The sequence below is a fragment of the Acipenser ruthenus genome, chromosome 5 (genome assembly GCF_902713425.1).
Source record: "Acipenser ruthenus chromosome 5, fAciRut3.2 maternal haplotype, whole genome shotgun sequence".
In the NCBI taxonomy this organism is placed as follows: domain Eukaryota; kingdom Metazoa; phylum Chordata; class Actinopteri; order Acipenseriformes; family Acipenseridae; genus Acipenser; species Acipenser ruthenus.
In genome coordinates, this window is record NC_081193.1 from 15,181,071 (window position 1) to 15,205,188 (window position 24,118).

The 24,118-nt window shown below is 38.0% G+C and overlaps 1 protein-coding gene across 3 annotated transcripts in view; it reads right to left on the reverse strand.

Annotated features, from left to right (window-relative positions):
- The window catches only part of LOC117403051 (putative Polycomb group protein ASXL2), a 102,999-nt gene extending 93,977 nt beyond the window's left edge, over positions 1-9,022 (reverse strand). For 2 of the 3 annotated variants that reach the window (XM_059023721.1, XM_059023722.1), the window contains exon 1: positions 8,852-9,022. In XM_059023721.1, coding sequence (XP_058879704.1) covers positions 8,852-8,908 — 57 coding nt within the window. In that variant the 5' untranslated portion in view covers positions 8,909-9,022. The remainder of the gene's footprint in view (positions 1-8,851) is intronic. The other variant, XM_059023723.1, reaches the window with a different exon arrangement.
- Positions 9,023-24,118: the final 15,096 nt, after the last annotated feature.

Here is a 24,118-nt window from a genome sequence, read left to right on the forward strand (position 1 = left end):
TAACCTGTCTTCTTACTAGATGTTCTTGCTCTTTGTAATTAACGCGGAAACATTTGCTGTAATTTCATGTATTCACTGATAAAGAAACAAAAATAGTTTATTGGGCAATGAGATGGAAAAAAATCAACCACATTTACCTTTTTTATTATTCCACTGAAAGAAAAACTAGAAAGCACTAATAGCAATGGCGCTGAATTGGCTCAAAACAATGACAACCGCATTCAAACGGCATGGAATCTAGTCTTACAACTTACTGAATAAAAAAACAACTTTACTCCTCTGTTGTCTATTAGGACCTTATCATAACCTGTTTCCACTGTCGTTCCTCACAAGGAAAATGACAGCATTCAGATTTTCTGCAGTCATATAGCCCTTGAGTATAAGGATCTCAGAAGCTATGCATGCAAGAGCTTGCTTAACACTGGGATTTCATTGTAAAAATGAGTGCTGGTGGCTAAATCAGACTCAATCTCTTCTCTAAGTCAGAACAATACCAATACCCTTGGATTGTGTTAGGAGTCAGTGTTCTACTAGAAGTTCTGTATTCTCCAATTAATATGGTAACTTTGTTCACAGGCAAAAAAAGGTCAACATTATCTTGTTATGAAGTTTGCAAAATACATTGAATCCTAAAAAAATTGTAATATAAGTGTACCACACTACTGCATTGACTTAAGTAGAAAGCTTACATTAAATATGAAATATTACCTTGCTAGGTGGACAATCTGAAGTAAATACCTTAAACAAATGTTATCACTACATCATACTGTAACAACATAGAAATATTCCCAAGAGGTTTATTAGTTGAGTTGTAATGACACTGCATTCTAAGCATGGAAAGTAACATTATCAAACTTTTAGAGGACATTTTTTGTAATAATATTAGAAATAACCAAGGCTTTCTTACCTGTCATTAACATAGCAACCTTCTTAGAGGTTCCACTGTTTTGTTCATAATGTACAGCAAAACAGCCTGGGACAGAATTAATGTATGCTAATGAGAAGTACAGAAAATGTAAAACCTTGGTTTAAGAGAACATCTCTTGATTTTCACACATAAAACTATTACTGCCTCCTGTACGTATTGTTGCACATATGATTTTGAACACAATTCTGATTATTTTGATTTAGTCGTTGCCAATTAGTTTTTATTATTTTCTCCCCAATTTGAAATGCCCAATTATTTTTTTTTTAGGCTCAGCTCACCGCTACCACCCCTGCGCTGACTCGGGAGGGGCAAAGATGAACACATGCTGTCCTCCGAAGCGTGTGCCGTCAGTCGCCCACTTCTTTACACTCTGCAGACTCACCGTGCAGCCTGGGCAGCTTACAGGCAAGCTGGTGCACGGTGAGCCGAGGACACCCTGGCCGACCTAACCCCCCCTCCCCCGGACGACGCTCGGCCAATTGAGCGCCGCCCCCTGGGAGCTCCCATCCACGGTCGGCTGTAGAATAGCCTGGACTCGAACCGGCGAAGTCCAGGCTATAGTGCGCATCCTGCACTCTAGCGAGTGCTTTTACTGGATGCGCCACTCGGGAGCCCCTATTATTTTGATATCTTGCATCCACATGTCCTGGTCCATTATTGTAATGATGTCAGAGAGTGCTATCAAAAAAATGATATGTCTTCGAAAAGAATGCAGAAATAAATCAGAGTACATCACATCAGAGTATATTTTCTAGTTTCCCCACAAACTCTAAATTAGATTTGTCACTGCTCAATGTAATCTCAATCTGATTTTGGCAAAACATTTACATTTCCTCTATGTTTCTCAAAGTAAAACCTTTAAGAAATGGTAAACAGTATCCTCCGTTATGCCATAAAGCTGTGTTTTAACATGATGCAGAAATATACAGCATTTGCTTATTTCCTATGCCCTATGCAGAAATTGTTGTTTTTGGTTTTCAGAATTTGAAAAAGAAAAACCTGCAGAATTGTCCAGAAATGTAAGAACAAGCCTTTCCAAACACAAAGAATGTAGCACAGATTGCATTTATATCTAATCAAGGGAATCTAATGGGAAAATCAAGATTTCTAACAAGATATTAAAACCCAATGGAACTGTTACCAGCAGAACACAATAGCCCTTTTTCAATTTCATACTTGTGTGACAATGGAAATGTTCAAGTGTTCACTCAAGTTGTACTCTACTCCTTTCTGTTAGGTTGTTGCCCTTTCCTTTTATCCTAGATCAGGGTTGCCCATCATCTTTCAAGAAAGTATTACGATTCCTGAACAGTTAAGCACTTTTGTGTGTATTGGGAAAGTTGCTGGTTCTACAAGTTTTCTCATCATTGCACACAGCAGTTTATAATGTGCACATGTGTAGAATTAGTAATGGTAAAAATAAAAGATCTATTGCTGCTATGAGGTATTTCTGTCGGGGGAATTGCAAGATAAGTTGCTGGAACAATCCATGAAGAGTTTAAAAGTGAAGAGACCGAAAAGAGTCTGGGAGGCAAGTCCTGTAATTGCTGTTACTAATCCCTTAATCCCATTACACCCCCTTTAGACCAGTGGTTTTCAACCCCGGTCCTGGGGGCCCACAGTGTCTGCTGGTTTTCATTCCCACTGAGCTCTCAATTACTTAATTAAACCCTTAATTTAACTGATAATTTGCTTAACTGGACCTTTTTACTTGTTTTTAGCTCCTAAACAGTTGCAGATTTCAAGTTAGCTTTAACATTTTATAAGTAACTTGAACTCTGCAACTGTTTAAGAACTGAAAACAATTAAAAAGGTCTAATTAAGCAAATTATCATTTCAATTAAGGGTCTAGTTCAGTAATTGAGAGCTCAGTTGGAATGAAAACCAGCAGACACAGAGGGTCCCCAGGACCGGGGTTTTTGTTTTACTTTTAAAAGCATGCACACAGTACCTTACTGTAAATTAGCTTTGTCCCCTTAACCTGTATGTTTTATGAACATGTTTGAATATACTGTATTCTCTTGTTCACACTGATCATGAAAATAACAACATTTTACAGTTTATGGTTGGGGTATTATCATTCAAGGCCAGACACTCCCTTGAATATTTACCTTGTCTTGGTTCCACTAGAGGGAGCCAGTGGCAGCCCAGAAAAAAAAGTTATTTAAAAAAAGACTAACCTGCTCATTACATCTAAATTAGTGTATTCAAAACTAATGTGATGTTAGTCTGGGTACAAAATAAGCTACACGGTATACTGTAAACCGTCAGTACTCAGCAATGGAACTGATCAGAACTCTTCTGGTAAACATAGTTTGTACTTTTCAAATGCACAAAAAGGTGCCTGATATCAATGTGTTTGGAACCATGTGCTGTTCTGTCTTCCTCCATTAGCTACTGCATCAAGATGTTGGTAAGTGATGCCTCACTTACACTACAAGAGGTACTGTTTATTTTTAACAGACTTATGACCTATGTACTGGCAAGAGCAGAAGTTTATCAAGCTGAAATTTGTGGGATATTGGCTTGATAAACTTTAGTGCTACTCTGGAAATGATGAATTTCAATCAAACATAACAGTTTTTTTTATGACAGAAATCTCCTACTTCATATTTGTGTCAAGTAATGCACTCCTAATTATAAGCTCCCATGATGGGATGTTTATAATACCAATACAAAATAAAAAATACACATTTACTATAACGTTACAGGAAAATGTGAAGTAATGACAATACTTCAGAATACCACCGCTACAATTCTGACTAAAACTAGGAAAAGTTAACATATTACCCGTTTTGGCCTCTTTACACTGGTTCCCTGTGCAGTATAGAATTGATTTTAAGATTTTGCTGTTAACTTAAAAGGCCCTGAATGGATTAGCACCTAGTTATTTGCAGGAGTTACTGACCCCATATCTTCCAAATCGCAGTCTGAGATCACAAGATGCAGGGCTGCTGGTTATTCCTCGAGTCAACAAAAGCAACACGGGAGGTAGGGCTTTTTCTTGTAGAGCTCCTAAATTATGGAATGCGCTGCCTTCGTTTGTCAGGGAAGCTTGGACTGTTACAGTTTTCAAGTCAGGACTAAAAACGCACTTTTATAAAATGGCTTTCTTATCTTAGTGGGTTTTAATGTCTTTAAAATTGCTGCTTTGTATTATTATTATGTATATTTTTATTTAAATCTGTTATTTAAATGGTCTGACTGTGGCAGTTGTATGTGTGACATGCTATACAAATGTATTGTGGGTTTTTTTTTTCTGCTATGTACTGTACAGTGCTTTGCAATAGCTTTGTATAAATAGTGCTACGGTATATAAATGCAATAAATAAATAAAAATAAATAAATATTAAGTTAGTTGGCACTGCTTTAAAAGTAAGGTGGCACCCTGTGTATTTAAATAGTAAACTGCCATATGGAAAATGGTTATCAATTGTGGGAAGTCAATCACCTGGTGCTGTATAGTACAGTTCAGAGAAAAGTACCACAAAAGTTACAATGCATTTATTTATCAGTTAATGCGGTTAATGTATTAAAAGTCCTGATATCTAGGTAGACTATTAGATTTAATTGCTGCACAGTACACTATAATGACTGAGTCATGTAATGGATGGCTATGAAGCCTGGATTACATTTTACTTCGGTTATGCATTGTGTCTTCCTGTCAAAATGTCTTCTGAATTCACAACATCAGCGGCCTCAATCCAACCTATTCAATCAGAAACATTTCATTGGTTCCCGACGCCTCTCCCGAAGTTCAGCATTTTGATTGGTTCATCTGTCCTACCTACTCGCTCTGGTACAGGTGTAGAGGACAGGAACAGGTTTATCCACGTTGATATACTCAGCGATAATGAGTTTGCATGTTATCAAGCTTCTTGTTCTTCATTGGTTCCTGGCGTCTAAATGGTCAATTGTGAACATACTGCAAGAGATAGCTAGAGAATGAATGCATCATAGAAATACCAGGACAGCTAATAGTAGCCTGTCTTGGAATTGCCAGAAACGCATGACCAATAAGTCAGTTTTTCAATGAAAACAAATTAAAATAAATAAATACAAAATAAACTTACGGATGAATCAGCTCACTTTCAATGTGTGTTTGTGACTGGTGAATAACAAATGGAATCTAGATCCTTAGGATTTCTCTGCACTTAGTACCCATCAACCTAAGCTACCAGATTACCTATCTGTTAACAGAATTTTTGGAGGGTAGATCCATATAATAAATATAATATTCTGTGTCTGGAGAGAATCAGTGGGGGACATGTATCAAGTGTTTGCGATGGCATTAAGGCCATAGTGCAGAGTTTACGTCGGCCTTAAAATTGCCCTGTTATGTATCATGACACTTTTAGCTAAGGCTGTGTGGCAAATTGTAGGTGGGGCTCATTTGTAAATGAAGTCTGTGATATTAAAATGAGTTTCATGAAACGTCAGAACAGCAGCACCGGCCTTAAAAGGGTCCACAAATAAGACCGATTTCAAATTGGTCTTATTTGGGCACAAAGAAAAAGTCAGAAAGCAGTTGATAGGAAAGAGCATTATGGCAGCAGCAGTAAGAACATAAGAAAATTTGCAAACGAGAGGAGGCCATTCGGCCCATCTTGCTTGTTTGGTTGTTAGTAGCTTATTGATCCCAGAATCTCATCAAGAATCTCAACATTACTGTGGAGTTGGTTCCAGGCTTCCATAATTCTCTGTGTAAAAAACTGCCTCCTATTTTCTGTTCTGAATGCCCCTTTATCTAATCTCCATTTGTGACCCCTGGTCCTTGTTTCTTTCTTCAGGTTTAAAAAGTCCCTTGAGTCGACATTGTCAATACCGTATAACGGGAAATTTTGGTGGGGAATTTATTTTGGCTTTATTGGCGGTTTTGATTGGATCGCCAATAATTCTTCCACCAATCAGAGTGTGGCATACATTGAGTGAACCCGGCCTCTGACAGACTGGTATGCAGCACAGGTTAAAGAAGCACTGGGAAAGGGAAAGAATGTGTCGGATGTCAAAGTGAATATGAGAATGGCAGTGTGATGAAGACAATTTGCTTGAAAAAATTAAAAGCAGACCGGACATTTACATCAATGGATTTAGAAAATCTGGAATTTATGATGTGTTTTATGTTAAGCAGTTTTTTACAAGGGGTTCATTAAGTACTGTAACAGCCAATTTAGTTTATTCCAGACTTGTTAGAAAGTCTGTAACAAATGCAAATTTGCTTTGGATTGTTATTGTCGATTTGTTGTAGATACTACTATTAAGACACCCACAGTGCAGGTATCGCAACGTCCCTAAGCAATATGTTAAAATAAATTAGTTCTGCACCATATAAAAATGAGTTGATTTTGCCAGTGCTTGCTAGTCTATTAACTTGTTTTAAATTTAAAGCATTTTTGTTTCGGCTTTACTGTTAAAAGTTTTCACACGTGGCAATACAGTCCTACAATTACTAAATGATATTGTGATCATTCCACTGTGTTATGTTAGTGAACAAGAGCTACAATTTAAAACTGAGAGTTAGCAAATGCCTATCATTAAAGTGTACTGCAGTTAGTAATCCTTTCCAATTACTGGTATCTTAAAATTAAGGACTATATAACGATAATGCTGTAACTCATTTTTAGAAGGCCTTCTTTGTTCTTATCCAAGTTGCTGTAGTGACATTATGAGGAAATCTCTACCTGTCTGTCTGCTATTTCCTCCTAGATGCACTCGCATCACCTCAAACTCAACCTCTCTAAATCTGACCTCCTTTTCTTTCCCTCCTCTGATCTCTCTATCTCTGTTCCTCTGGAATCTACTACACTCTCTCCCTCTTCCTCAGCTAAGAACCTTGGAGTCACCCTGGACCCCTGCCTCTCTTATTCCCAGCACATCTCCACTCTGGCACGCACTTGCCGATTCTTCCTGAGCAACATCCGAAGAATCCGACCCTTCCTCACCAACTATGCTACCCAGCTCCTGGTCCAGGCCCTGGTACTCTCCCGCCTAGACTACTGCAACTCCCTCCTGGCTGGCCTCCCTGCGTCCGCCAGTTATATGATACTTTTTAGAATTTTGAATGCTTGAATCAGATCGCCGTGTAGTCTTCTTTGTTCAAGACTCAGTAGATTCAGTTATTTTAACCTGTCTGCATACGACATGCCTTTTAAACCCGGAATAATTCTGGTCGCTCTTCTTTGCACTCTTTCTAGAGCAGCAATATCCTTTTTGTAGCGAGGTGACCAGAACTAAACACAATATTCTAGATGAGGTCTTACTAATGCATTGTAAAGTTTTAACATTACTTCCCTTGATTTAAATTCAACACTTTTCACTATATAGCCAAGCATTTTGTTGGCCTTCTTTTATAAGCTTCCCCACATTGTCTAGATGAAGACATTTCTGAGTCAACATAAACTCCTAGGTGTTTTTCATAGATTCCTTCTTCAATTTCAGTATCTCCCATATGGTATTTATAATGCACATTTGTATTGCCTGTGTTCAGTACCTTACACTTTTCTCTATTAAATGTCATTTGCCATGTGTCTGCCCAGTTCTGAATGCTGTCTGGATCATTTTGAATGACTTTTGTTGCTGCAATGGTGTTTGCCACTCCTCCTATTTTTGTGTTGTCTACAAATTTAACAAGTTTGCTTACTATACCAGAATCTAAGTCATTAACATAGATTAGGAATAGCAGAGAACCTAATACTGATTCCTGTTGTATGCCACTGGTTACCTCGCTCTATTTTGAGGTTTCTCCTCTAATCAGTACTTTCTGTTTACTACATGTTAACTACTCCCAAATCCATGTGCATGCATTTCCTTGAATCCCTACTGCGTTCAGTTTGAGAATTAATCTTGTATGCGGGACTTTGTCAAAAGCTTTCTGGAAATTATTATTATTATTTATTTCTTAGCAGACAATTGTTACAAGATATCACATTATTTTTTACATACAATTACCCATTTATACAGTTGGGTTTTTTACTGGAGCAATCTTGCTCGTTTGGTTGTTAGTAGCTTATTGATCTCAGAATCTCATCAAGCAGCTTCTTGAAGGATCCCTACATACCAGTAAATCTCAAGAATAAACAAGTTTCCTTTGGCTAATAACCAAATTTCTCCCTTTCACACATTGTTAGACTTGTGTAACACCCCAAGTGCCACAAAAGTCTACAATGCTGCAATAAGGACATATTTATTCACTGCCTGCAATTGTGGCGTTTTGCGAAGCGTGATATTCTGTTATAAAAACCAAGGTCCTAAATGCTTTTATTTGCATTTAAAACAGAATGTTATTTTTCATCAAACTACTACGTATTTGGAGTACAAATTACAGTATTCTTCAACACCATTGTGAATGGTTTTATACGCAAACTTACCAGAATGTTTGTTGTTCTACATAAGTAGATCACAATGTTGTTCAGAGCCATGCTGAATTAGTTTAAATAGCTCAATTGTGCATTACTGTAAGCTCATTAATAATTATTTTGTTAATGGAAAATGTGTATGCATAAATAAATATATTGTTTGACATTCATGTTTTTGTTGTCAATTTATATGCAGGAATTAATACATTATTCTATGATATACCTGCATTTACCAGTAAGCTTTGATAAATCATAAGGTTAACCGGTAAATGTACGAAAAGCAATCCATTTTTTTCGGACATGTACCAGTGCCACCTTACTTGGTAACCGGTAAAACTTAAGTTTTACCAGATTCGGACTTTTACCGTAACACAATAGTACATTCGTCCATGGCCTGAGAAACAACAGCGAGTCCTTGTTGTGTACTGAATAATCCATTTGCACCAGAAGGTCATGAACTCATAAACACCATTAGTATTACACAGTTGTAGTCGCAGGGTGAGCACAGGGCTCTGTTTGGCCACTGAATACGTACAGCAAAACAACAGCGAATAGCCGTGCAATTTACCGTTTTGGCAGCCTCTGCCCAGGTCCTCCCTTTCTTCTTCCTCTGTTTCTCCCTCATGCCTGCGGTTGGTTGTAAATACAATCTGGTCGGTGCCTCTTATTGCTGTACTTGTGGAAATGTTGCTGTAGTTACAGTGCAGGAGCGACTGCTGCTGCCATATTGGGTTCTTACTGTAAGGGGCTGGTCATGTGACTGAATGGGAGACGTCATCTTACTGTACAAATGACAGCTGTGCAGAAGCACACTAGGGTGAGCTGCATGGTGTCGGGATGCTGTTTACAGTAACTCCCACAATAACGACTGCAGTTTGGCCTTCATACTGGAAGCACAGTTATCTCTTGCTGAATGTATGTCTCAGTGGAAACATCTGGGTTCTCAGGAATTTGTTTAAAAAACAAAAACAAAAAACAATTCCAGCAGTCAGTGCTATGTATTTTTCAATGTCACTGTGTTGGGATTTCTATTGCGAGGAATATGTAAGAAAATGCGTGTCAGACATTAGGGTTTTCTTTTAGTTAGTTAGTTAGTTAGTTAGTTAGTTAGTTAGTTAGCTATTTTATCTCAATGCGTTTCTGAAGCTGAGTGGCCGATTACTGTAGTAACACCACAATTTATCTGAATAGATAAATCATTTAAAAAAAAAAAAAAAGATTTTAATGAGCAATCCGTCTCACAAATCCAGTGGTACCCTAAATGAGTCATTTACTAACAATGCTGAATGACTGGGTGGAGCCATTGTTCTATATTTTACCCCCAAAAAAGATTTTCCTGACTGATGACTGCTAAGATTGCTACAATATTCAATGCCGTGTCTTTGGCAGTCCTGAGACTGACACCCATTTCTGAGGGTAAAATGATGAGACGATGTCACACCCAGTCATTCCACATTGGTAGTAAGTGGATCATATTTGGTGTAGCACAGCACTTGTGGGAGAGACTTCATTAAAATATCTGGCATATTTTTAAAGAGGAGACCATATTCTATTCAGGCATCCCCAGTTGTACTCCTTTCCTAGAAAAAGGAGAACATTTAATCAGGGGACCATTCTACTTGTGAGAGTCTTGCTCATTAAAATATTTTGCATATGTTTACAAAGGAGACTATTATCTATTCAGAAATATCAGGGTAATTAGTAAGTAAGGGGTCTTAGTGAGGAAAGATGGCCAATATAATCCACACCCTTTGCTGTAAATCATTTGTTGTTTTCATAATTTGTATCAGTACTATAGATAGATTATTATTTATTTCTTAGCAGACTCCCTTATCCAGGGCGACTTACATTTGTTACAAGATATAACATTATTTTTAAATACAATTACACATTTATACAGTTGTTTTTTTACTGGAGCAATCTAGGTAAAGTACCTTGCTCAAGGGTACAGCAGCAGTGTCCTCCATCTGGGATTAAACCCACGACCCTCCAGTCAAGAGTCCAAAGCCCTAACCACTACTCCACACTGCTGCCATGGAAAATACTAGCTCTAATATAGATAGATAGATAGATAGATAGATAGATAGATAGATAGACTGAAGAGGTAGTACAATTATGGTAATACAATATCTGATAATGTACTGTAGCAGAATGACCACCAGAGGGAGCAAAAAACAAACAAACAAAAAAACTGCATTTAAACCTTGCATGGCAGACCATTGTGTTAGACATAGACATTTAAACCCCAAATTCATGTCTCTGTTACAGGAAACTGTAACATTAAAAAAAAAAAAAAAAAGCAGTGCACTTCAACAATTGTTTGCACTTGGTCGAGTTGTTGAATAGATACATTTTAAAGTCAATGTATTGATTAGAGGAAAAACATAATTTATAGTTTGTTTAGCTAGAATATAGTGCATCTTATATGCCATATAACAAAAAATAAACTATGAATGCTAACCTAAAAATGGAGCTCACAGATTAAAATAAATATCACACAAAAAAAAGCAGACATGTAACAACAATATCAACTTTTATCTGACCTAAGAGGGTTATATAAAACTAATAAGGTTTTTTTTTGTTTGTTTTTTTACTTTGATTCGCTCCCTTAGACAAATTGTCTTGCTGTAGATGAATGTACTGAGACTGGCTTTATATGAGCAATACAGATTGTTACCCATAGCAACCGTTTTCTCTCGTTTCCCAGAGAGACTTGTTCAGCTTTGTGCTGTTTTTCACACTCTGTTTGACAATTTTGCACAACGCATGTCACAAAAAATACTCAATTGCATTGAAATAGAGCAGTGTGGCTAAACAAAACAAAAAAATGGCTTGTGAGCATCACCTGTGAAGAGCTGTTAACGTGTCTGAAAAAATGAGAGAACCTGCATACAAAATGTGCCTCTGCTATGCTCTTATCAAGCCTGGATCATGGACAAAGGTAATCTAACACAATATAACACATAACGGGGAAAGAAACTGACTGCTATGCCAGCAGAGGTGGGCTCCATTTGCAGAACAGACAGACGAAACTTGATATCAATCAACTCAGTTAGCTACTGGAGAGAGTTCATTACACAATGCAAAGATCACTAAAGAAATTTGCAAGGCAGCAAGTTTTGTGCAAGGCATGCATTTATTTTTATACTTGCTTCTTTTGCTTTGGACTTGCTATGCCATGTTCAATCATTGGGTTGTTGTTTATAGGAAACAGGACAGTGGGTACACAAGTATTAACCCACCTGCTGCAGCCCAGTTTTCAGTAGTTGCTGCAAATAGTAGAAAGCAATAACACCATGTAACAATTTTTCAAGTCATTATAACAAAATAGTCCCAGGGATACAACCAATACATCAGGCATCAATCAAAAAGATTGCTCTGTGGACTGCTTCTCTGGAAACCTTTCTTTTTCTCAAAATCCTGTATTGATTACACTATGTAACACAATTTTTGGTTCCTGGGTAGTAAGTGTTATTTCCTAATTGCTTATGCCTCAAAAGTATAGAAAATGGCTATTATTCCCCACAAACTTTGTTTTTGTGACCAGGACAGTGATATTTTGAAATTTACCTATTTTCCAGAACATTCCAGATAGATTCAGTGCTGAGTAAACTTGGAGTAACTTCTAGAACTTTCTAGAACTTTCCAGTAATATAAATAGTAGTATAAATACAGGGGCCTTAAGCCCACCAGTTCAGTTTAGTTCCAGCTGCCTAAGTGGATACATATCTGCATTTTTCTGAGATGGCATCAAGGTCATAGGAGACTTCAAAATGGTGGCATTCCTGATGGGTCTCCAAGGCGGTTTTACCAAGTTTCCCTGCTATCTTTGCCTTTGGGACAGCAAGGACACCAAGGCGCACTACCACAGGCAGGACTGGCCACAGCGGACCGAGTTCTCTGTGGGGAGGAACAACGTCAAGTGGGAGCCACTGGTGGACCCCCGGAAGGTGCTGATGCCACCACTGCACATCAAATTGGGCCTTATGAAACAATTTGTCAGAGCTCTAGATAAGGAGTCGGCAGCCTTCAAGTACCTTCAAGACTTCTTCCCTAAGCTGTCTGAGGCAAAGGTCAAAGCCGGTGTCTTCGTCGGACCACAGATAAAGAAGATCCTGGAGTGCAATGAATTCCCCAAGAAGCTCACTAGTAAGGAGAAAGTGGCTTGGAACAGCTTTGTCGCAGTGGTTCGGGGCTTCCTGGGCAATCACAAGGCCGAAAACTATGTGGAGCTGGTTGAGACTCTGGTGAAGAACTACGGCACAATGGGCTGTAGGATGTCCCTCAAAGTCCATATCCTTGATGCTCATCTTGATAAATTCAAGGAGAACATGGGGGCGTACTCAGAGGAGCAAGGCGAGCGCTTCCACCAGGATATACTGGACTCTGAACGCCGCTACCAAGGACAGTATAACGAGAACATGATGGGAGACTACATTTGGGGGCTGATTCGTGAAAGTGATTTACAGTATAATCGTAAATCTCGAAAAACTACTCACTTCTAAATCTTTTGTAGTCATTTTTGTAAATACATGTTAATTTGGATTCATATGTTGTTTTTTTCTGACTTTATGTGAACGAAAAGACACATTCGCCCGTTTTCTCATTGGAAATAGGTAAATTTCAAAATATCACTGTCCTGGCCACAAAAGCAAAGTTTGTGGGGAATAATAGCCATTTTCTATACTTTTGAGGCATAAGCAATTAGGAAATAACACTTACTACCCAGGAACCAAAAATTGTGTTACATAGTGTAATCAATACAGGATTTTGAGAAAAAGAAAGGTTTCCAGAGAAGCAGTCCACAGAGCAATCTTTTTGATTGATGCCTGATGTATTGGTTGTATCCCTGGGACTATTTTGTTATAATGACTTGAAACGTGGATGTTTTAACAACCACCAATGGGCAATTTGTTGAGTGGCTTTCACTTTGACCTCCAACTAGCAGTGTGGACCCCATCAATGATATCTTGATTGGATTGCACTGGAAGGTAAAAGATTATAGAGGCAACTAGAGAGGAAAAAGCTTTACACCTCCTTACCTACAAATACCATTTTACATCTGCAGAGCAGACTTCAGTCCAGATAGACTTCTCAGGGACAGCAATACCATCAGTATATTATTATTATTTATTTCTTAGCAGACACACTTATCCAGGGCGACTTACAATTGTTACAATATATCACATTATACACAATATTTTTACATACAATTCCCCATTTATACAGTTGGGTTTTTACTGGAGCAATCTAGGTAAAGTACCTTGCTCAAGGGTACAGCAGCAGTGTCCCCCACTTGGGATTGAACACCCAACCTGCCGGTCAAGAGGCCAGAGCCCTAACCACTACTCCACACTGCTGCCCTGATACCATTCTGTGGTCTTTGAATGCGGGATAGACCTGAGTTAAACTTGGGCAAAAAGCTAGTTACATTAGGTCACATTTGTAATTGATGTCAGACATAGTGGCAAAGCATCTAATATGTCCATCTTTTTCCCCCACTCTCCCACTGCTTCTGATTCAAGACCAAGCCCACCAAGGCACAAATAACAGCCTGCATTAAAACCACAGAAATTCACAGAAAACATTGCCACCTTCAAATGTACATGTGTGTAACAGTGTATGAGAACACATTTTTTTTATAATGATGAACCTAGAAGACACCTCCTAGAAATTCCTGTCAGTTTGACCAAACACCGCACAGATGAGGTAAGTGCTGTCTATTTTTTAGAAGTGAAAGAACATAACATAAGAAAACGCCATTTGGCCGACAAGAATCGTTCATTGTTAGCAGACTACTAGGGGGATCTAATTTAAAAGGACTGCATCTAGTCATTTTTTAAATGTTCCCAGTGTTTTAGATCCTAGCATGTCATCTGATAGGCTATTCAATGCATTTATTATATATTTTGTGTGTAAAAAAGATCCCTACAATACCTAATGTTTCAAACTTACTTTTACTCAGCTTCAATGTATGCCCTCTTGTTCTACTCTCTGTACTAAAATTCAAGTAGTGTCTTGGGTTAACTTTACCTATACCATTTATAGTTGTATAGACTTCAATCAAGGCCCCTCGTTTCCTTCTTTTTTCTAGGCTGAAGAGATTTACTGTCCGTCGTCTTTCAGGTCCAGTGCCTCAGCCTGCTGTTGGTGAGAGAGGTAATTCCAGACAGCTTCTATTTATTAAATTCACTGAGGGAGTACAGACTGTCTTTATGCTGTGTGGGAGACACACCTATAGAAAAAAAAACATGTATTAGCATAACAGTTAAAGTCGTGAGACCAGTGACTACACATGCATTTAAACCCATTCAAAGTCTGACAGAGTCTCATAGTAAAAAAACTCCCAATAAATTAAAGTTTGTAGCTTTCCTGTTGTAAATTCTTGTTTTTTTGTCAATGTGTAATACAAAAAATACCCTCTTTAATTCCTTCTTTTTTTAATTTGTGTTCTGTAAATTACGTCATGACCTGGAACAGATGGGCAGCACACCAACGTTTTTTTTTTTTTTTTTAATTGTTTGTTTTTGTTGTTGTAAATACATTTTTTTTTTTTTCAAATTTTAATTTATTTTTAAATGTTCCATTATGTATTTAATTCACATGTTTGTGGACTATGACTTATAGGTGTTTTTGTTGCAGTGCAGAAGCCATATTTTTAGTTTTGAAGGGAGGAGTGAAAATAAGGTAAAAATGTTGACCTATTCTCAAAATCCCTTCAAGATGCCTCATCTAAATGTAGACAAATGACCAAAATTAAAGCTATTTTAAGGAGCAGGCTCCAGAGTGTGTGATGTGTGGTTTTACAGATGTCCTCTAGGTGGCATATATGTCACAAAAATGAAAAAAAAAACAACTACAGACGTGCTCAAATTTGTTGGTACCCCTCCACAAAAAACGAAGAATGCACAATTTTCTCTGAAATAACTTGAAACTGACAAAAGTAATTGGCATCCACCATTGTTTATTCCATATTTAATAGAAATCAGACTTTGCTTTTGATTTTTTATTCAACATAATATTGTAATTAATAAAACAAATGAAAATGGCATGGACAAAAATGATGGGACCCCTAACCTAATATTTTGTTGCACAACCTTTAGAAGCAATCACTGCAATCAAACGTTTTCTGTAGCTCTCAATGAGACTTCTGCACCTGTTAACAGGTAGTTTGGCCCACTCTTCCTGAGCAAACTGCTCCAGCTATCTCAGGTTTGATGGGTGCCTTCTCCAGACTGCAAGTTTCAGCTCTTTCCATAGATGTTCGATAGGATTCAGATCAGGACTCATAGAAGGCCACTTCAGAATAGTCTTATCCATTCTTGGGTGCTTTTAGCTGTGTGTTTTGGGTCATTATCCTGTTGGAGGACCCATGACCTGCGACTGAGACAAAGCTTTCTGACACTGGGCAGTACGTTTCGCTCCAGAATGCCTTGATAGTCTTGAGATTTCATTGTGCCCTGCACAGATTCAAGGCACCCTGTGCCAGGCGCAGCAAAGCAGCCCCAAAACATAACCGAGCCTCCTCCATGTTTCACTGTAGGTATGGTGTTCTTTTCTTTGAAAGCTTCATTTTTTCGTCTGTGAACATAGAGCTGATGTGACTTGCCAAAAAGCTCCAGTTTTGACACATCTGTCCAAAGGACATTCTCCCAGAAGGATTGTGGCTTGTCAATATGCATTTTAGCAAATTCCAGTCTGGCTTTTTTATGTTTTTCTTTCAAAAGTGGAGTCCTCCTGGGTCTTCTTCCATGGAGCCCACTTTCGCTCAAAAAGCGACGGATGATGCGATCAGAAACTGTCCATTTCTACCATTCGCACTATCCTTCTGTTCAATCTGGGGTCGATTTTCCTCTTGCGGCCGCGCCCAGGGAGGTTGCCTACAGTTCCATGGACCTTAAACTTCTTAATAATATTTGCTACTGTTGTCACAGGAACATCAAGCTGCTTGGAGATGGTCTTGTACCTTTACCATGCTTGTCTATTATTTTCTTTCTGATCTCCTCAGACAACTCTCTCCTTTGCTTTCTCTGGTCCATGTTCAGTGTGGTGCACACAATGATACCTAACAGCACAGTGGCTACTTTTCTCCATTTAAAGAGGCTGAATGACTGATTACAAGATTGGAGACATGTGTGCTACTAATTAAATAAACTAATTAGTTTGAAATATCACTATAATCCAATTATTTATTATCTTTTCTAAGGGGTACCAACAAATGTGTCCAGGCCATTTTAGAATATCTTTGTAGAATAAGCAATAATTCATCTCTTTTCACAGCTTCTTTGCTTTATTCTATGACATACCAAAGGCATGCAAGTATACATGATAAATAGCTTTTAATTTCATCACTTTTCAGGAGGAATGAAGCATTATTTCAATGAGCTGTAAGGGTACCAACAAATTTGAGCACGTCTGTATGAAACCCCTGTTTTTGAACCACCTGATAAAGTTTTTGTTTTGTTTCTTTGTCTCCACAATAATATATTTATTTTAAACTACCCTATATGGTTTCATGTTTCAGTGTGTCAATGTATTTTCACAATACCACTCGTTGATCTATGTCGTTTCTTACTAGTTTTGTATAATTTTAACATTTTGTAACATTATTGTCCTTTGGGTTCTTTTGTTAAGCTTTCCAAATGTATTACAGAATATTCAATGGTGCTTTCAGTTGGTAAACTACACCATCTAAATAAACAAGATAAACACACTATAGTGAACTTTATTTTTTATTTGGGCTGTGGGGATAAATGGTTCTCAATCGGTTTGTAGGTATTGAGGGTGAAATCCTGCCACTGGCTGCTGGTACCTACCACTTCTAAGATTCTGACTGGGTAGTTAGAGAAATCAAATAACAGTCAAAGTATGTTGTGTACTGTACATACCTCCATCTCTTAGGGCCTGGTATTGTTATTAGCGTGGGATTGTGAAAAACACAGTAACATTACAGTAGTTTATAGCTTGCTCTGCATTTGACCTCTATATTAAAGAGTACATTGCTTCAAAAGCTATTCCAATAAATGCTTTTTGTTTTACATGTTTTTACTTTTTAATGATGTTGCAAGCATTCCTTTTCTGTGTTTTGTTGCTTCAATACAGAGTTAGCATTTTTCTCTATAGCTGTCTCTAACAGGCTGTACCTAGCTGTGAACTAGCTTGAACACCTGGGTTACACATTAAAATTATCAGCACATATTCATATGAATTCTAAAGCATTAGCTACTATTATTGTGGTGTTCCATCTGCATTCATTTTGTGGTCTTTTGTGGTCTAAAATTATCTTCTGGACTAGAAAAAATCCTTACAAAATAACAGCAGCACATTTGTTATTCGGATGTTACTCTACTCCTGTGCAAGCCGATAAATCTCTATTGAAATTGATATACATGTGTGGCCATTATTTTAAATTGCTACCAGGCTTTTTAATCATGTGAGACCTTTGAGGTGGGGTCATCGGAGTAGAAATGTGAAACATTATTGAAATGGCTACTGTTTAGGCATATGTTACGTTTTAATAAAGTACCAGCATGTAATTATAGTAAAACCGCTTCTCTAAGCACATGGCCAAACCAATAAGAACTATTATTTACACCCTTAACCGTAAGAATATACACAGACACCACCTGCTGGAAAGGCATTACATACCAGCTCAATAAAATGAATGAAAAATACCCATGTTTTACCTATGGATTATAGGAGTGTTGGATGAATTGGTTTAAAAAGTAACCAAATGAAACAAAATGAGCTCTATAATGTAATGGCAACAGTGGTAACAAACCTGGCTCCATGAATACAAAAACTGACTGTATTCCAGGCTAGCTGTGAGAAGTGCAGTCCTGCTGTGAGAAATCAGTCGACAGCTTTTATGAGAGGGGAGTCCCAGTGATGGCAATGTTTGCTGTTAAACCTTGCCTTACTTAACAAGCATCGTCATGTCTGTGGAATGTGATATAAGCTAATTACAGTATTAATTCGAAGCCACCATTGGTTAGAATCCCAGCTCAGTCATTAAATTCGGTTGAACCTTCAGGGGAATCATTTGTATTGCAATGCTTTAGTCCGACCCCAGTTGTAAAATGAGGTGGAAGCAAACCTCTATGAAATAAGCCTTCTACCTTGCATTGAACACACAGTACAACACAGATTTATATACAACCTTTCAGAGAGGAACCTTGAGGGTACAAATTACTGTTGTATAATTACAATTCCATTGTTTTTAATGTATAATTGAAATATATAACACAAGATACTATTAATATCCTTATACAAACAAAGACATTATAGTTCTGGATGTGTTACACAAAAAAGCTAGAATCACCCAGGTAATATTGTAATATATTTAAATGCATTGTACCCAACGTATTGGATATGAATTGTAATTGGAGGAGTTCAATTAAAATGGCTTAACCATTGGTATGAAATCACCTTATTTGCTTTAAGTTCTGAAAATTCCAGGAAATGTAATAGCAGTAAGGGAGGTTGTTTGAGGCAAAATCGAAAGCAACTTAGAATATTAGTTTTACAATTTGACACAACAGATCACAAATTATATTTGCTAGAAGCATATTAATTTTGATGTGAACTAGAACAAGGAAGCTCCACTGCTGTTGAACCTCATTTTGGACAAGGAGAGCCAAATCAAGATTTAAAGTTAAAAGATGTAGTGCAGAAACAAAGAAATAAAGCAACTGGTAATATCATAGATAATAATGTAATTGATATGTAATGACCCATTAATGGAAGTTCAGTTACCGGTACAGTACATGTTAATACACAGGCAGTAGTTATACCATAGCAGTGCTTGTGTGTATCCAGTATTAGACTGCTATTGCAGTTTTTAGACATACCTTTAAGGGGAACATTTTAAATGTATTAATTGTTAATAAATATTACTAAAATGTGCATTTTTGTTTATGGTTAGTTAAAATACTGTATAGTAACCCATCTATAACTACTAAACTGTTCAGTAAAATTTAAGCACCCCTTCTTCAGGGTTATCAACTCCGAGTCTATCATATCATTGAAGTGTGATTACATTTGTTTAAAGGCAGTTTTAAAAATGTGGCTGTGCTAATGTTTAACAAATTAGATCAGGTTTTATTTTATTTTGTAATGTATTTCTTGCAAAAACAAACACTCTGTTTCTGAAAAAAACAGACTTTTCTTTTTCTTTTCCCCCTTTGTTTACACTTTTGTTTCGCTTTCCTGAGCTTCAGTGGAGTTTGCTGCAGATGGCATTCATAATCCGCAACACGTCCTGTGGGATGTGATTTGAATAGAGAGAGGTTCTTGAAACCAGCATTACCAACCTCCTCCTCATCAAGCTCTTGAATGTGACAGCAGTGCAGTGTTTAAAAGCTGAATATCTAAACCTGGCAAAGTCAAGACCTTTCGATACACATCCGCGCTGTTACACAGAGCTCAGCACTGCAATGTTTATCCCTCAGGTTAAAGAACATTGCCACATTGCTGAACATGTGACTGCTATTGGAGTAACATGTTTTCTATTAATATCCTGACACTTCTGGGTGATCATTGCCTTTCCTAAATCATGTTTCCATTCCATTGCTTGAATCTGGTGGCCCGACCACTTAGGTCGAGCACAGCAGCAGACAGTCTATGTTGCTGTTTGGTCACCAAACATGACAGTACGATTTTGGTAAGTTTGGAAAAATGTTGTCATTATATCAAATTTCTTTATGTAACATTTTTATTTGCTTTATAACATGTTTATAAATATAACTTGAAACAATCTTTTTTCCAAATGTACAGTTGTTATTCTTTTCCTGATAGTGTAAACATTGGTGTTACCATATGGTCACACTACAGTAGGTTTAGGAGGGGTCAGAACATTATTAGTGCTTTTTTTTATTGTCTACGACCTCACTTATGGCTCTCTAGGAAGTTGGTGGTACAGGAGGCTGCACAAGAGGTCTGTCTAGAACCACCTGATCCAGCTGTCCAGTCGGACGAGGACTTGGCTTGGTTTGGTAGACAACCTAAGTGGAAGGCAGCTGAGATCCACAGCAGTTGCTGTTCTTGCCAGTGGGGAGTGTCTAGGACAGGGATCACCAATCCCGGTCCTGGAGGGTTGTTGTGTCCCTCCTGGTTTTGTTCCAACTGTACCCTAAATTACTTAATCGGACCAATTGATCCAATTAATCAATTTAGGGTACAGTTGAAACAAAAACCAGGAGGGACACCGGCCCTCCAGGACCAGGATTGGAGACCCCTGATGAGGGCCTCAATGAAACGAAAGATGACGTTCCTGAGCCGCAGCCAAAAAGAACAAAGAAAATACCCCCCAAAAAACACCTGGATACAGTGATGCATTCTTTCCTATAGCACTCTGCTTTCTGCAAAATGTCTAGGTAGCAATCTTTGAATCCATCTTTGATGATAAGGTTTTGAACTTTCTGAAGGAGGAATGCACTCAATATGTGCTATTTTTGAACTATCCAGAACCCAAAATCAGCATTTCTGAAATTAAGGTTTTCATTGCAATCCTCATTCTTAGTGGTTATAACTTCCTGGCAAGCATCTGTACTGGGAGAGTGGGGGTGATGTGCGGAATGAGCTGGTTTACACAGCCATGACGAGGGAGCGTTTTGTCCCGATCATGAGGGGTTAATCCACTGGGCAGACAACACCAAAATTGATCCTAAGGACAAGATGTGGAAGCTCAGGCCATTCATGGAACTGTTGAGATTTGTTTCTCACTTCAAGCCTGTGCAACAACTTGACTTTGACGAATGCATGATGGCCTACTATGGTTACCATTGTTGCAAGCAGTTTATTCATTGTAAACCTATCAGGATACCTCAACTTTGATATTTACCAAGGCAAGAACCCACATGGGAACACAGAATATGAAGATAATTTCTGGAAGGCTGTCTCACCATTGGCTGTGATGATTGACAAGTTGCCAGACGAATTCAGACACTCCCGTTCCACTTCTATTTTGACAACCTGTTCAGTCACCTCAAGTCGGGCTATGCTGGAACAGGAACAATCCATGAAAATTGTGTCCCGAGAGACGGTCCTCTTCCCTCCAGTAAGGAGATGAAGAAGAGTATGCGAGGAAACTTTGGTGCAGAGCAAAGAAGGCGGCATCATTATTTCACGCTGGGTTGACGCTGGTTGCATCTACGTGGCATGATATGTCTCCTATCTCTTCAGTGCAGTGGTATTCAGGCTGCAAAGAAGAAAGATCCAAGTGCCACACCCCCTTCTCTTCAGAGAGTACAACAAGTACAGATAGACGTTGTGGTACACATTTGGTACTCAGCAGGATTGGATATACCACACCTTGAATTCAGGTGGGAGATCGTCCAAACCTATCTCATGAAGTACAAGGCATCACCTCGAGGAATTAGGCGACTTGCTACATCACGTGGGAGCACCAACCACTCACGGGTGTCCGACGAGATTCGATTTGACAGGCAGGACCACCTCGAAAACAAGAAGAGAAGGTGATGCATGGGAGAAATATGGACAAGTGCGGAGTTGGACTGTGCCTTGATTGCTTCGCTCCATTCCACACTCAGTAGAGAGCTATGGAAAATGATAAGAACATAAGAACATAAGAACATAAGAAAGTTTACAAACGAGAGGAGGCCATTCAGCCCATCTTGCTCGTTTGGTTGTTAGTAACTTATTGATCCCAGAATCTCATCAAGCAGCTTCTTGAAGGATCCCAGGGTGTCAGCTTCAACAACATTACTGGGGAGTTGGTTCCAGACCCTCACAATTCTCTGTGTAAAAAAGTGCCTCCTATTTTCTGTTCTGAATGCCCCTTTATCTAATCTCCATTTATGACCCCTGGTCCTTTTTTCTTTTTTCAAGTCAAAGAAGTCCCCCGGGTTGACATTGTCTATACCTTTTAGGATTTTGAATGTTTGAATCAGATCGCCGCGTAGTCTTCTTTGTTCAAGACTGAATAGATTCAATTCTTTTAGCCTGTCTGCATACGACATGCCTTTTAAACCCGGGATAATTCTGGTCGCTCTTCTTTGCACTCTTTCTAGAGCAGCAATATCCTTTTTGTAACTAGGTGACCAGAACTGAACACAATATTCTAGGTGAGGTCTTACTAATGCATTGTAGAGTTTTAACATTACTTCCCTTGATTTAAATTCAACACTTCTCACAATATATCCAAGCATCTTGTTAGCCTTTTTTATAGCTTCCCCACATTGTCTAGATGAAGACATTTCTGAGTCAACATAAACTCCTAGGTCTTTTTCATAGTTCCCTTCTTCAATTTCACTATCTCCCATATGATATTTATAATGCACATTTTTATTGCCCGCATGCAATACTTTACACTTTTCTCTATTAAATTTAATTTGCCATGTGTCTGCCCAATTTTGAATGCTGTCTAGATCATTTTGAATGACCTTTGCTGCTTCAACAGTGTCTGCCACTCCTCCTATTTTTGTGTCGTCTGCAAATTTAACGAGTTTGCTTACTATATCAGAGTCTAAATCATTAATGTAGATTAGGAATAGCAGAGGACCTAATACTGATAATCTTTGATTACTTAATTGCCAAGCGTGACCATTTGCTCACACGCTATATTAAGAACTCTAAAATACTTTTTTTTTTCAAATTCACGTGTAAATAAATGCTTTTGATTGTTTCAAAGTACAACAAAGAAAATACATAATTTGGGGTTAAGGGGAAACACTACATATTGCTGCACTTGATAAAACGTGTGTGTCTAAATATTGTGTTTACACATACTGTACAAGAGATATGTGAATAATGTAAATTGATAATCATTGCCAGTAATAAAATGCTGGACAACCTAATTAAGAATCCACCATAACAGACAAAATGCACCTTAGACTTAACCTGTATTTTATCTGATTACCAACACTGCTTATTGCATAGCCTCAGACTTGGATTAGAAAAATTACAGCCTCAGCAGAATTGTGTTAGTCCTGGTGCTTTGCCACTTTCAGTGCTTTACTACATCTTAATAAATGCTCAGCAAAGTGCCACAGAGATAATTCAAGTTGACACCTCTGAACTGAGTCACAAACAGGACAACTGCTATTGGCCAGAGAGCTGGTTGTCAATCACTTGGAAAGAACATGTTTCTCCCATTTACATACGAATGCAGTGCTGGAAGGTTAATGTAAAAGATAACCTTTGAAAGGAATGTCGTTCCCCGTCCCATCCCCTGTCCTTCTCTGGAGATTGTTCAGCTAATTCAGTAATGTAATATAAATTATATCCTAATATTTTTTTCTTCCTTAATTGTTATTTTATGGTGTGTGTGTGTGTTTTCTTCACAATTTAGTTATTTGTGCCATTCCAGTGGTAAAATAGCACCAACATATGTGGTAAATCACACTAAGTTCAAACAGAAAGGTCTTTAAAAGGCCAATGAAAAAAAACTAAACCTTATCAGTTTACTGGTATGTCAGGTCCTGCATCTCACCACATAATCATATTTGAAGAGCAGCTTTATCATACTGCAACACACAGGAAAAAGAGAACATTCAGGATGGAGTTTCATTCTAGACATCATAAGAAAAAACTCATTACATTGCATGCAAATTGGTGATGCTCATGATTTGTCTAGGATATGACTGACAGTAAAAAAAAAAAAATAGTTAAAGCGTGTTTACATTTATAATGCTTGTTGTGCTTTTTTACATTGCACAGGTATGATCTGGACATGTACGTGGCTCTTCTCAAAAGATAGTATGGTGGTAGATAAGACATCACTGACGCAACATCTTGAGCCTGCACTAATTTTCGAGGGATTTTAATTAATTTAGAAAATAACCACATTTAATGTAAATAAATAATTTTTAAGCAT